Source organism: Rana temporaria, chromosome 10 (genome assembly GCF_905171775.1).
Source record: "Rana temporaria chromosome 10, aRanTem1.1, whole genome shotgun sequence".
In the NCBI taxonomy this organism is placed as follows: domain Eukaryota; kingdom Metazoa; phylum Chordata; class Amphibia; order Anura; family Ranidae; genus Rana; species Rana temporaria.
Window position 1 is genome coordinate 2597984 of NC_053498.1, and position 15568 is coordinate 2613551.

Sequence of the window (15568 nt, forward strand, 5' to 3'; positions counted from 1 at the left end):
AAGATGCAAGCCAGGTAATTTTTGGTGCCCAAGGCCCAAAATGCAAGCCAGATCTTCGCTCACCCAACCTCACCAATGAGCACAAATTCCCACAGACACCCTTCCAAAGAGTGGAAGATGTTACAGCAACAAAGAGGGCAGCTCTGCATTAATGGTTTTGGAACAGGACGTCCAACCAGCTCATATAGGGGCAAGGCTCAGGTATCCACAAAACATTTGGCCATATAATTTCTTGGGGCCCCCATCGTTGTAGTGCAGTGATGGCGAACCCTGGCACCCCAGATGTTTCGGAACTACATTTCCCATCATGCTCTTGCACGCTGCTGTGTAGTTGAGCATCATGGGAAATGTAGTTCCAAAACATCTGGGGTGCCAAGGTTCACCATCACTTTCTGTAGTGGATTCTACCCAGGATATACAAGACTGGACTCCAGGCAGGGAAGGATTTTTAACACCTAGTAATACCATAACCCCCCCAGTGGTCACAAGGACAGGAAGTGAGAGGAAATAACAAGCAGACAACAGGAGACCTCGGGCCTCATTTAGTCTGAAGAGTAATAAGTTACATCTAGTGATCCAGCAGGTGTAAACAATATCGCAATAGTCCTGGAAAGCTCTCTGTATAATATAATATATCTGATTATTATCTGTCATTCTTCCACAGAAGGCATCTTAGGCATGAAGGGGACTTCCACCTGCAGATGACCTCACTTTAAAGGGTTTGTACACATCGTATTACATACACCGATTCAAAATTTGATTTATAGCTTAAAAATAAAAAATAAAGATAATTCTGCTGGGTTGGAGGCGATCATCTCCTTTCCTCCGGCAGGTGACTACGCTCTGTGTCGGGGGAAATAACACCTCTGCTTGAACACAGACGTATATTATAAATGTCATCAGTAAAATGGGACACAGGCTTCGTCAGGGTCAGCCCCACCCCCAAGCAGAAAGGATGCACAGCAAACAGTACAAGCATGTAAAATACTGAATAAAATATACATTTCAACTTTATTGAATGCGGTTTTGATCTGATATCTAAAAAGTAAAAATGTAGACCGGGAGCAGCCTGCGGGCACGACCCTGGAAAAAAACGAGCTTGCCCTCCCGAGGCCTGCAGCTGCTGCCCAACCCAGCCGCCCACCCTCCATACCACCCCCAACCTGAACCCGATACTCCGCAGCGTCGTGCCTGGCAGCGACCCTACCCTCTGCCAGTTACTGTAGGCATCATGCCACCGTCGTCACCCGACCTCCCCAAACCATAATACCGCCACATCTGCACTCTCATCACCCACATTCCTCTGGTCACCGGGGACAGCCCAGGCATACCATTCCTAACCATCTCAGACTCAAACGCAGGTTCCACAATACTGAAACCCGCCAGGAGGGGGGGGGTCCCTGAGGGGATATCTCCTCCCCCCAACGCCTAAGTCATGCTGGACTATGGCTCATGCAATTCTGCCCTTGCAATATGAGGGCGGCACTCGCCAAGCGCGCGCGCACACAATCCTAGAGGGCGTACAGCACGGGCAAGCCCTATATTAGATGCAGAAGCCAAAACACGTCACCGTCTGTCATTGCTGATCTAAACGAGAGGAAAAAGAAATAAAAAAAATAATTTGACAGATGGTTATCGTATTCGGTTTACAATACTATAAATTAGCTTTTTTTCCTCCATTAAAAGTAAAAATGTGGCTTGTTAAAAAAAAAAAAAAAAAAAAAAAAAAAAAAAGAAAAGCTCATGCACACTACATCCAAAAAAAGACTGAAAAACCCATATGAAAAAAAATAATAAGACGACCCCCGACACATCGAGGAGGCAGACGTGGACTCATTAAGAAAATTCATGTGTGGAACACGGCGTGTATGTGTAGGAAGAAAAAGGAGGGGGTTTGGGGGAACTAGCGGCCCACATCCCTTTCCCCGGAGACACAACTAACAGTAATTATTGCTGGCGGAAACTTCAACAGAAGTGGCAGTTACAGGCACAAAGCGCCCCCCCCCCTATCTTTTCCTGCACTTGGCATGGATTCCTCACCACCCTCCCCGCCCATTGTACACGCGCACAAAAAACGTGGCTTTCCCTTGTTCCCAAGAAGGCCCGGGGCAGCCTGCGGCGGTGTGCCAATCACAGTGGTCGGAGCTACAGGGGTGGCGGGAGGAGGGAGGGGGTCACAGTGCACAGGGTTTAAGGTCACAGTGGGCGGAGCAAAAGGGCATCAAAGTGCAAGTAGATGAGGCGATTCCCTCCGCTTGAGTCCATTGGTGTGACAGGCCAGTGCAGTTTACTATGGCAAAGTTCTCCATGACGACGTCTATCTGATCTGTTTGAAACCCTGTGATCCATCCGGACCCAACGGCTGCCGGATCACATTGTTAGGCTGTCTGTTCTCCTCCAGCTGACTGATTCTTGCTGGCCTAGAGAAAAAAATAAAAAGTTAGGAGCAATTATTTAATGGGTGGGTGGGGTTTGGGACGACAGACGACGACACACACCCCACACATGCACAATTTGTCACCACAGGCCACCCTCCCTTTATACTTAGCCGAGCACAATGCTGATCCAGCACTGACAACGACAGATGCATGACACCCCTCTCTGACCGCCCCCCCCCCCCCCCCGGCTCAGACAGAGGAACAAGGGGAGAGACCCGTCATAGGTCAACTCTGGGGGAATTTGCGAGTGGGGGGTCCAGAAGGAGCCAAAAGCACCAGTGCCCCCCTCAAGAAGGGGATCATGGTTGCTATGGGCTCACAGCAGGTGTCTGGTGCGTCTCCATTCACGATCCGATTTCAGCCTGAATTCGGACCAAAAGCCGATGTGGAGATGTGTGAACTGTCTCCATAGAGAGCCGATCACAATCGTCTGCTATGCGAAGGAATCCCTCATCCAGTTTGCAATAGGTGTGAACCCAGCCAAACCCCTCCATTACTGTAATGCCGTCAGGATAGATACATACATAGAGAGCCAAAAAAAAGATACATAGAGAGCCAAAAGAAAAAAAAAAAAGATACAAGAGCCAAAAGAAAAAAAAAAAGATACAAGAGCCAAAAGAAAACAAAGATACAAGAGCCAAAAGAAAAAAAAAAAGATACAAGAGCCAAAAGAAAAAAAAAAAGATACAAGAGCCAAAAGAAAACAAAGATACAAGAGCCAAAAGAAAAAAAAAAAGATACAAGAGCCAAAAGAAAAAAAAAAAAAAAAGAAAAAAGAGCCAAAAGAAAAAAAAAAAAAAAAGATACAAGAGCCAAAAGAAAAAAAAAAAGATACAAGAGCCAAAAGAAAAAAAAAAAGATACAAGAGCCAAAAGAAAAAAAAAAGATACAAGAGCCAAAAGAAAAAAAAAAAGATACAAGAGCCAAAAGAAAAAAAAAAAAAGATACAAGAGCCAAAAGAAAAAAAAAAAAAGATACAAGAGCCAAAAGAAAAAAAAGATACAAGAGCCAAAAGAAAAAAAAGATACAAGAGCCAAAAGAAAAAAAAGATACAAGAGCCAAAAGAAAAAAAAGATACAAGAGCCAAAAGAAAAAAAAGATACAAGAGCCAAAAGAAAAAAAAGATACAAGAGCCAAAAGAAAAAAAAAAGATACAAGAGCCAAAAGAAAAAAAAAAAGATACAAGAGCCAAAAGAAAAAAAAAAGATACAAGAGCCAAAAGAAAAAAAAGATACAAGAGCCAAAAGAAAAAAAAAAGATACAAGAGCCAAAAGAAAAAAAAAAGATACAAGAGCCAAAAGAAAAAAAAAGATACAAGAGCCAAAAGAAAAAAAAAAAAGATACAAGAGCCAAAAGAAAAAAAAAAGATACAAGAGCCAAAAGAAAAAAAAAAAGATACAAGAGCCAAAAGAAAAAAAAAAAAAAAAAAAGAGCCAAAAGAAAAAAAAAAAAAAGATACAAGAGCCAAAAGAAAAAAAAAAAAAAGATACAAGAGCCAAAAGAAAAAAAAGATACAAGAGCCAAAAGAAAAAAAGATACAAGAGCCAAAAGAAAAAAAAGATACAAGAGCCAAAAGAAAAAAAAGATACAAGAGCCAAAAGAAAAAGATACAAGAGCCAAAAGAAAAAGATACAAGAGCGATAAGATACAAGAGCGATAAGATAGATATAACCACTGGTGTGTCACAAGCAGCAGCCTTCCTTTACAGAGGTCCATCATGACCCCTAAACATTGCTCTCATCAGCGGTGCCATCCATTAGAGCAGTGTTCAGAGGGGGTGTGTCCAACTAATGAGGCGCAACTGTGCGTGATCCATTGTCACACTGTCAGCACAGGGTATTGTAGCCCATGAAGCAGCACTATAAAAAAATAAAAAGCAGTGTTTTAACAAAACTATGCAGACCGACTGCATTACAGCAATAAGCCCCCCATTCACATTGGTGCGACGCCTCATACAGTTCCAAATTGCATGACAAATCGCACCCCATTGTCAGCAACTGAACCGCTCACACGAGTCGCAGCAACGGAAGAGTTTGCTCATTACAGGCCATACGTAATGGAATTTGAACCCTCTCAGTTCTGCTTACACTATACTGTGTTTGGTTGTCTGCACATCTTGGAGAATGCCTTCTCCCCCCCCCCCCCATAAAATATAAAGAGTCTGGTGGGGGCGGGGGGGGGGGGGGGGGTTACTGTGCTACTTTTTATAGCAACTTGCATAGACTTTCTTTAAATGAAGCCGCAATGAAATTGGCACTGCAAAACACAGATGTGTGGCTTTGAAATTGTGCTGAAGTAGCGCAATTTCAAAGCCACAAAAAGGTGCGAACCCGGGATCAGGAGGATTCCATGGGGCTTTACATAACCATGTCTGTCCACTACATCCAGGTCAATGCTACAAGACAGTAGGGACAAAAGAGGCAGGGCTGTATAAACGGTCACAAATACAGAAGGTCACCTGTCCACCACTGGCTTCTCAGCTTCCTCCTCCGGGCTGGCGCTCCCCAGGATTCGCTTTCTGGCCTCGGCGTACTCCGCTTCCCTCTGCGCCAGCGACTTTACAGGCACGGTGGGTCGGCTGCTGCAATGGGAGTTGCTTGCCAAGCCGTTGCTTGTCGGCCTTTTGAGGATCCTGATCTGAGGAGGAGGACCGGATGGCATAGAGTCGTCCTGGATGACCACCGGGAATTTCGGAGGAGACCGCGATTTACTAAAAGAGGAGAAAAGATGAAATTCTGTATTTAGCGGCCGACTGACTTGTACATTGAAAAGAGAAAATAAAAAAGTAGCAGAAGCTTGCAAGTTTTGAAGACGTCTGATCCACACGGATCGGGTCTTTATCTCAGGACACAATGAGAAATGACAAGCTCAGCATCTGATTGGAGGAATGCCGGAGCAGACACGACTCCTGGGGTCACCAATACTCACTTCTCTCTCTGTGTAATCCTCAGCTTCTTCTCCAACCGTCGCTCTATCTCCTGGAGATGGAAAACACACAAAGACACCATGAGTGGAGAGGACAAGGAAACCTCTATACAGCCTCCGCTCTATTACTAGGGAGGAGGCCAGACACTACTAGGTATCAAAAAGCACGGCATTGCAAAAGTGTCCAATATTTTGCTGCGATTCCGGTACACTCAGGTGTGAATGGAGCCCAAGCGCTGTATGACGTGACATCAGCCCACCCCTCAGACTCAGCCAATCAGAGAAAGCTTGGCATTCAGACTACAGAGCTGCCTATGAATGGCTGAGCAACTGGTTTGTTCTTTAGATGGGAAGCCTCCAACAGACGGATCCCAGCTCTGCATACTGTGTGGAGCTGAAGCCTCATACAGCTCAGAGAGCCAATGCAGCACTTACTGAAGGAAATGGTTTGCTTGCACCAAGCTGGTCCAAACAAAGTGCTTCTGAACCCCATCACGATCCAGTGCTGTGCATGAGAGCAGCGGCTCTCTGCTCTGTCCCTCCTCACAGAGCAGATCCATTGGCTCCTGCCAATCAAACTCTGACAAAGCCGTGCCCCGCTGTCTGACTATGGATGCAGGCAGCTGGGACTAAGCCCCCCCCCCATGGGAAACTGCTTTCTTATGGGTACCCCAATAAAGAGAAGCAGCGGCGGGGGACAGGAGGAGCAGCAGGGGACAGGAGGAGGAGGAGCAGCGGCGGGGGACAGGAGGAGGAGGAGCAGCGGCGGGGGACAGGAGGAGGAGGAGCAGCGGCGGGGGACAGGAGGAGGAGGAGCATTGGCGGGGGACAAGAGGAGGAGGAGCAGCGGCAGGGGACAGGAGGAGGAGGAGGAGGAGGAGGAGCGGCGGCGGGGGACAGGAGGAGGAGGAGCAGGAGCAGCGGCGGGGGACAGGAGGAGGAGGAGCAGCGGCAGGGGACAGGAGGAGGAGGAGGAGGAGGAGGAGGAGGAGGAGGAGGAGGAGGAGTGGCGGCGGGGGACAGGAGGAGGAGGAGCAGCGGCGGGGGACAGGAGGAGGAGGAGCAGCGGCGGGGGACCCGAGGAGGAGGGTTGCTCTTTGCAAAACCATTACACAGAGCAGGCAAGTAAAAGGTTTATTTCTGTAAACAGAAAAAGAAGTGAAGTTGAGAAACACTTTAGAGTGACGGGAAACATGGAAAGGGTCTTTAATCCTCAGAAGGAATCTAGCAGAGGAAGGAATCCTCCGAGGGTCAGAGAAATGATACAGAAGGTCCCGGGATCACACAGATCCTCATCAGGCGGGGGAAGTGTCTGATGAGACCTCTGGAGACGCTCAGCATTTTCTGCGTCTTCACACGGCTGCCAAATAAAGCGCTCTCTCTATACACGGGAGGTAATAATATCCCTCCTGGGAGCCTTAAAGGGAAATCGCACTATTTATAGCCAAGTCTAGAGACACGCGACTGCGGAAATCTCACACTTCACAGCGAATAATGTCTCTCTATAAAAGAGCAAAGAGAACATCAACTAATCCGATTGGTTGGTACCGGGGATGCACCGAAAACAGGAAGAGCAACTGTCATCTCTGTCCTGCAGCATCAGCCCCCTCCGAACCCCACCACAGGCTCCCCCTCCGAACCCCACCGCAGGCCCCCCTCCTCCGAAACCCCAAAGCAGGCTCCCCCCTCCCCCAACGCAGGCTCCCCCAAACCCCAACGCAGGCTGCCCCTCCTACGAAACCCCAACGCAGGCTGCCCCTCCTACGAAACCCCAACGCAGGCTGCCCCTCCTACGAAACCCCAACGCAGGCTGCCCCTCCTACGAAACCCCAACGCAGGCTGCCCCTCCTACGAAACCCCAACGCAGGCTGCCCCTCCTACGAAACCCCAACGCAGGCTGCCCCTCCTACGAAACCCCAACGCAGGCTGCCCCTCCTACGAAACCCCAACGCAGGCTGCCCCTCCTACGAAACCCCAACGCAGGCTGCCCCTCCTACGAAACCCCAACGCAGGCTGCCCCTCCTACGAAACCCCAACGCAGGCTCCCCCTCCTACGAAACCCCAACGCAGGCTCCCCCTCCTACGAAACCCCAACGCAGGCTCCCCCTCCTACGAAACCCCAACGCAGGCTGCCCCTCCTACGAAACCCCAACGCAGGCTGCCCCTCCTACGAAACCCCAACGCAGGCTGCCCCTCCTACGATACCCCAACGCAGGCTGCCCCTCCTACGAAACCCCAACGCAGGCTGCCCCTCCTACGATACCCCAACGCAGGCTGCCCCTCCTACGATACCCCAACGCAGGCTGCCCCTCCTACGAAACCCCAACGCAGGCTCCCCCTCCTACGAAACCCCAACGCAGGCTGCCCCTCCTACGAAACCCCAACGCAGGCTCCCCCTCCTACGAAACCCCAACGCAGGCTGCCCCTCCTACGAAACCCCAACGCAGGCTCCCCCTCCTACGAAACCCCAACGCAGGCTCCCCCTCCTACGAAACCCCAACGCAGGCTCCCCCTCCTACGAAACCCCAACGCAGGCTCCCCCTCCTACGAAACCCCAACGCAGGCTCCCCCCTCCTCTGAACTCACTCAATTTAATGGGATGGCTGGTTACACGGCAGCGACACAACAAGGTAAGGAACGTGGCGGCAGCAGCAAGTGATTGGACGCCCAAAAGGCGCTGCCATAAAATGTAAGGACTCATTCTTGCTGGTAGTTCGAATCCATAAATATATTTGCACTAAAAAAAATCCTATTTAGAATAATAAGCCGTCAGGATCGTAAAACGGCGATATCCGAACCGATTCAATCATACAGTTTGTAGTGTACATAGATTTGCAAGACAATGGGAATAAAGGAATATTCTAGGGCCGAAACAATTTATCAACAACTAATCGATTATGAAATTAATCGATTAATCGGCCAGAAACATAATAGGGTTAAAAAAAACTAAAATTATTCCTTTAGAGTATAAAAATGCAAATCGCTACTGTAATCACTTCCACTGTCCCACAGTAAAAAAATGAACCCCTTTACAGTAGCGATTATTTCCTCTTTTTGTACTTTAGTTTTTTTAACCCCCCCCATTATGTTACTAAACCTCTCAGACCGGGGGTCACACCTCTGTTTTTTGGTGCTTTTTGTAGAAACACTCTACAGTTCGTTTCCATGTTTTCCTATGGGACATGTTAACATCCAGGATTTCTTTTCCACTGCTGTGTATTGAAAGACTTTTTATAACGCAAAACGGCGTCATTTTAATTTTTTTGGATCAATATACTTCACGGGTCAGGGGAGAGCCCTGCCCAATCAACGGGTCGAGGGAGGGGCATAAAAAAATGTGTTTACAATTTGCATTCCCCCCCCCCCCCCCCAATTGTGAAGCATGTAAATAGATGTTAAAGGTGTAAAAAGATTAACAAGCAAAATAAAAAAAGCTTAATAATTTATAAAATAATCATTTTTTGTATAAAAACAGCAGGAAAATAATTAAATGGAGAAGGAGAATACGGAATTAGAGGCGGATCGGAGTAAATGAAGGGTTAATAAGGGGTTAAAACCGGAACTTTAAACAAGATTTTTTTATTTTTTTTATTTGACAGGTTTAAAGTTGAAGGCCCCTTTCAGACGGACGTCAGTTCCGCGGCAATTAAAAGCAGGTAGATATTCAGTGAAATTCAAGGCTCCAGGCACTGCGATTAGCTGCATTTGTACATTGCGATTACACGCGGCCGCGTTTAGCTGCGGTAGTCATTTCCATTGCAACCCTTTTTATTTATTTTTTTGATTATGATGCGCTTCCTGTTCTTTATTTTTCCTCACGCTGCAAACCGCAGTTGACACAAAAGACTGCGATTACCTGCGGTTAAGTGAATATAGCTGCGCTACATCGCACCTGGACGCATTCAATTCTATTTTTTCTATTCGCACCAAACCGCATGCAACGAAATTGCAGCTAAACGCTGGGTGTGTGCTTTTAGCTGCAGGAGAAAAACCCGCAGCCAAAAGCCCCATTCCGTCCATCCGTGTGAAAGGGGCCCAAACCGACTTCTCTGCAGATGGAAGTTCATCCCCTTTATCTGTAGAGGAGTAAACAGATACAAAAGAAACAATGTTTCTTTTTATCTCTCAGTGTCAGGGGCGGAGCAAAGTTGTTGATAAACATTGCACAGCCGTTTTGTTTTTAGACCTCCAATTGCCAGGACTTCATTTACACTTCAGCTGTCAACAGGGGAACCCGACTGACAGCTGATGGAGTCATCGGTTGTTAGGGACGCAGCGGCCCCGCTCCTTAACAACCGATAAATGTATATATATATATATATATATTTTTTTTATTACATTTCAGCTGTCAGTGGGGGAATGACCTCACCCTGCCACCTCCTCCAGCCCCCACTCTTGCCCTACCACCTCCAGCCCCGCCCCCCTGCTCTACGACCTCCTCCTGCCCTACCAACTACCACCCCTTGTCCTACCACCACCTCCTCCTGCCCTACCAACCATCACCCTACCACTACCCCCTCCTTCTGCCCCCCCCCCTCACCCCACCACCACCTCCTCCTCCTCCCACCCCATATCACCCTTTCTCCCCCCACCCAACTATCACCACCTCCTCCTCCCCCTACCACCACCTCCTCACTTCCCTCGCCATACCAACCATCACCCTACCACCGACTCCTGACGCCCCTCACCACTCCTCCTGCCACACCAACTATCACCCCTCCTCAAGCCACCCCTCACCCAACCAACTATCACCTTCTCCTCCTGCCACCTCTCACCCTACCAAATATAACCTCCTCGTGCCACCTCTCACTCTGACAACTATTGCCCTTCCACCTCCTTCTGCCCCCCCTTTACCCTACCAACTATCACCCTGCCACCCCCTCACCCCACCAACTACAACCTCCTCCTGCCACCTCTCACTCTAACAACCATTTCCCTTCCACCCCCTCCTTCTGCCACCCCTCACCCTACCACCTCCTTCTGCCCCCCCTTTACCCTACCAACTATCACCCTGCCACCCCTCACCCTACCACCTCCTTCTGCCACCCCTTACCCTTCCAACTATCACCCTGCCACCCCCTCACCCTACCACCTCCTCCAGCCACCCCTCACCCTACCACCTTCTCACCATACCATCTCCTCCTCCTCCCCCTACAACCTCCTCCTACCAACTATCACCTCCTCCTCCTGCCACCCCTTACCCTACCAACTATCACCCTGCCACCCCTCACCCTACCAACTATAACCTCCTCCTGCCAACTATCACCTCCTCCTCCTGCCACCCCTTACCCTACCAACTATCACCCTGCCACCCCTCACCCTACAACCTCCTCCAGCCATCCCTCACCACTCCTCCTCCTCCAGCCACCATCTCCTCCTCCTCCTCACCCGACCAACTATCACCCCCTGCCACCCCTATCTCTAACAACTATTACCCTTCCACTCCCCTCACCCTACCACCTTGCTCCTCCTCCTGCCACCCCCAAATTGTAGTTGGTGGGAACTCCACCCCCAGAGTGTAGAAGACACCAACATATTACGGGATGGCTCAGGAGGGAGCCTCCTCCCCAAGTCTCTACTCGCCCCTCCTGGGGGGGGGGGGTATACACCCTCATGCCCAGGCCTCACTCACCATCCCCCCACGCTTAGGCCTCAGTCACCCCATCCTCTTGCAGGCCCTGCCCCCGCTCCTCCCACCACTATACACACAGCCGGCCCCGGCCTCAGTGAGGACACCCTCCGGCCTCCACTCACCCCGCTGTCGGCCGCATCCTCCCAACTATCCGCGACTTCATCCTCTTCCATCTTCCGCTCCCCGGAAACCAGGCCGCGCGCCGGCCTTTACTGCGCAGGCGCCGCTCCCGCACCAGCACGTACGCGTAGAGGCGCGCGACCGACACGTAAAGACGTGACCGGAAAGAGGGCCTGGCGTCAGCCGGAAACTGTCAGTCCGCCATCTTGGTACTCCCACTTCCTGGTCTGTAGAGCGCAATGTCATTATAAGTTCAACTGTCAATGAGAAATATTAACCCCTTGTTTGCCATGCGTGCCCATCACTCCCTCCCTGTCCCCATTGGAAGATTTCCCCTCTCTTCATGCTCTGGTGACAACTGTAACATTATGGATATGGCATCACGTGTCCCTGTGACTCCCGACAAGCAGTCAGTGTCCCCCCTTACATCAGGGTCCACATCAGAGTCCCCCCTTACATTAGAGTCCCCCTTTACATCAGTGTCCCCCCCTTACATCAGGGTCCACATCAGAGTCCCCCCTTACATTAGAGTCCCCCTTTACATCAGTGCCCCCCCTAACATCAGAGCCCCCCTAACATCAGAGTCCCCCCTTACATTAGAGTCCCCCCTTACATCAGAGTCCCCCCTTACATTAGAGTCCCCCCTTACATTAGAGCCCCCCTAACATCAGAGTCCCCCCTTACATTAGAGTCCCCCCTAACATCAGAGTCCCCCCTTACATTAGAGTCCCCCCTTACATCAGAGTCCCCCCTTACATTAGAGTCCCCCCTTACATTAGAGTCCCCCCTTACATTAGAGTCCCCCCTTACATTAGAGTCCCCCTAACATCAGAGTCCCCCCTTACATTAGAGTCCCCCTTTACATCAGTGTCCCCCCTTACATCAGAGCCCCCTTAACATCAGAGTCCCTGCTTACATTAGAGTCCCCCCTTACATTAGAGTCCCCCCTTACATTAGAGTCCCCCTTTACATCAGAGTCCCCCCTTACATCAGTGTCCCCCCCTTACATTAGAGTTCCCCCTTACATCAGAGTCCCCCCTTACATCAGAGTCCCCCCTTACATCAGTGTCCCCCCCTTACATTAGAGTTCCCCCTTACATCAGAGTCCCCCCTTACATCAGTGTCCCCCTTTACATCAGTGTCCCCCCCTTACATTAGAGTCCCCCTTTACATCAGTGTCCCCCCCTTACATTAGAGTCCCCCTTTACATCAGTGTCCCCCCCCCCTTACATTAGAGTCCCCCTTAACATCAGTGTCCCCCCTTACATTAGAGTCCCCCTTTACATCAATGTCCCCCCCTTACATTAGAGTCCCCCTTTACATCAGTGTCCCCCCCCCCCTTACATCAGCCATTACATACTCCAGGCCTCAGCACTCCATATACTGTGCTGTACATTACATACTCCAGGCCTCAGCACTCCATATACTGTGCTGTACATTACATACTCCAGGCCTCAGCACTCCATATACTGTGCTGTACATTACATACTCCAGGCCTCAGCACTCCATATACTGTGCTGTACATTACATACTCCAGGCCTCAGCACTCCATATACTGTGCTGTACATTACATACTCCAGGCCTCAGCACTCCATATACTGTGCTGTACATTACATACTCCAGGCCTCAGCACTCCATATACTGTGCTGTACATTACATACTCCAGGCCTCAGCACTCCATATACTGTGCTGTACATTACATACTCCAGGCCTCAGCACTCCATATACTGTGCTGTACATTACATACTCCAGGCCTCAGCACTCCATATACTGTGCTGTGCATGTATCTGTATATTGCCCCCCCTACACCCCCCTCCCATTAGGGTGACCACGTGTCCCCGAATTGCCCGGGACAGTCCCGCATTTTTTAGGTCTGTCCCGGGTTTGGACAGTTTGGAAATGTGGTCACCCTACCCCCCATCCTACAGTGGATATAAAAAGTCTACACACCCCGGGGGGTAAAATGTCGGGTTCCTGTGATGTAAAAAGAAATGAGACAAAGATAAATCATTTCAGAACTTTTTCCACCTTTAATGTGACCGATAAAACTGTACAACTCAGGGGAACAACAAACTGAAATCTTTTAGGTGGAGGGAAGTAAGAATAAAAATAAAAAATAATCTGGTTGCATAAGTGTGCACTCATAGCTCCCTACTGTCCCGGATTTGGAGGGACTGTCCCGGATTTTAAGGGACTGTCCCGGATTTGGAGGGACTGTCCCGGATTTTAAGGGACTGTCCCGGATTTGGAGGGACTGTCCCGGATTTTTAGGGACTGTCCCTGATTTCTAGGGACTGTCCTGGATTTCTAGGGACTGTCCTGGATTTTTAAGGACTGTCCCTGATTTTTAGGGGCTGTGCCAGATTTGGAGCAACGTCCCTCTGTCCCTCATTCCTCCTCATCTGTCCCTCATGTTGCTCTGATCTATAGAGTTGTATATAAAATGCACCTTTTTATCTTTCAAAAAGTGTTTCCCGCGTCTAAACTTTTCATCCGATTTATAAATTGCTGCCTTTGTAAATTCCAAAAGCCAATATAAAGGAATAGTACTGGAAAAAAAAAAAAAAGCATTTGTAGGTTTAACCAATCTTGTTTTTTTTTTTTTGTACAATTCTCCTTTAAGAGGGCGTGGCAAGGGGGTGTGTCCTACGCCTGCATACTTTTGCTGATAGGTGTCCCTCATTCCCATCTCAAAATGTTGGGAGGAGCCTGCACTTCCTTACGCTAATGAAGCCCCCTTTGGATGTTATTCCAGCACTCCGTCTTTTTGGGGGGAGGAGTCTATCGGCGTGGCACATCCTGACTTGGCAATATTTGCCCGCTCTTCTTTCCAAATCTGTCAGATGGTGAGGAGGACGTCTCCTGGGCACAGCCCTCATCACATCACCCCACAGATCTTCAATGGGATTCAGGTCTGGGCTCTGGCTGGGAATCTTCTTCTGGTGAAGACTAGGGATGAGCTTCGCGTTCGATACGAACGTATGTTCGACTCGAACATCGGTCGTTCGATCGTTCGTCGAAATTCGAACAAAACGGGTCGTTCGCGCCAAATTCGAGTGACGCAAAACGTCCCATAATTCACTGCAGCGTTGAGCGCTGATGATTGGCCAAGCATGCCGTATGTCCCGCATGCTTGGCCAATCACAGCGTGCAAAAAACGAAGAGCCATAATTGGCCAAAGCCAGGGTGGCTTTGGCCAATCATGGCTCAGGGGGTTTAGTACACGCCCCACACTATAAAAGGCAGCCTGCACGGCGGCCTCGTGTAGTGTGTTCCGGCCTTGTGAAAGAGAGGAGCAGTCAGACAGTTAGAGAGAGGGAGATAGATAGAGACGTGTCTTTTCTACCAGATAGATAGATAGATAGATAGATATAGAGTAGGAAGGCTAGTCAGTATAGTTTGATCTATACAGTTTGTAGAGAATATATTCACATCCCTAGGAGTTGTCAATATATTTATAAACTGTATAGCTCAGCTAGATCTGCTATTAGTATCTGTCAGGCAGGAGATTGTTCTACATGCAGCGCTCTAAGGCCCCATACACACGATAGAATCCATCCGCTGAAAAATCCCAGCGAATGGGTTTCAGCGGATAGATCCTATGGTGTGTACACTCCAGCGGATCTGTTTCCACGGATATTTATCCCCTGGGATGGATTTCCAGCGGATAAATATTTGATGACATGCTATCAAATCTATCCGCTGGAATCCATCCCAACGGATGGATCCGCTGGTCTGTACAGACTCACCGGGTCCATCCGTCCGAAGGGATCCCCCGCATGCGTCGTAATGATTCGACGCATGCGTGGAATTCCTTATATGACAGCGTCGCGCACGTCGCCGCGTCATAATCGCGGCGACGGCGCGACACGTCATCGCCAGAGGATTTCGGCGCGGATTTCGATTCGATGGTGAGTACACTCCATCGCATGGAAATACGCGCAAATCCTCGAGAGGATTTATCCATGGAAACGGTCCGCTGGACCGTATCCGCGGATAAATCCTCTCGTGTGTATGGGGCCTAACGTGTTGTATTGCCTGCATTAGGGATTAGTCTTTAGTCTTTAGTGTTAGTGGACGTGTGCTAGTTAATTGCACATACACGCATTAGCTGTTAATGCACGTGTGCTATTTATTTGCACAGAAACGCAGTCGCTGTTAATGCACGTTTGCTGTTTAATAGCACCTAAACGCAGTTGGTGTGACTGCACGTTTGCTGTTTTATAGCAGGATGGCAGGGTGCTGGAAGTGAGGATTGCTGGGAGAAGGATGGCAGGGTGCTGGAAGTGAGGATTGCTGGGAGCAGGAATGGCAGGGTGCTGGAAGTGAGGATTGCTGGGAGAAGGATGGCAGGGTGCTGGAAGTGAGGATTGCTGGGAGCAGGAATGGCAGGGTGCTGGAAGTGAGGATTGCTGGGAGCAGGAATGGCAGGGTGCTGGAAGTGAGGATTGCT

General features: G+C 49.4%; 1 protein-coding gene across 1 annotated transcript; it reads right to left on the reverse strand.

The window, feature by feature from the left end:
• Positions 1-1732: 1732 nt before the first annotated feature.
• Positions 1733-11235, reverse strand: SZRD1 (SUZ RNA binding domain containing 1). Its single transcript, XM_040326793.1, has 4 exons — positions 11118-11235; positions 5367-5416; positions 4897-5148; positions 1733-2420 (listed from the first exon to the last, which is right to left on the reverse strand). The coding sequence occupies exons 1-4, from the start codon at positions 11166-11168 to the stop codon at positions 2318-2320; spliced, it is 456 nt and encodes a 151-aa protein (XP_040182727.1). The 5' UTR covers positions 11169-11235; the 3' UTR covers positions 1733-2317.
• Between the last annotated feature and the right edge of the window lie 4333 nt (positions 11236-15568).

Coding starts and splice junctions, on each gene's coding strand:
- SZRD1 (XM_040326793.1), bottom strand. CDS start 11,168: ATGGAAGAGGATGAAGTCGCGGATAGTTGGGAGGATGCGGCCGACAGC. Junction 5,417..11,117: donor AGGATGCGGCCGACAGCGGG/GTGAGTGGAGGC, acceptor TTCCATCTCCAG/GAGATAGAGCGACGGTTGGA. Junction 5,149..5,366: donor AGGATTACACAGAGAGAGAA/GTGAGTATTGGT, acceptor CTCCTCTTTTAG/TAAATCGCGGTCTCCTCCGA.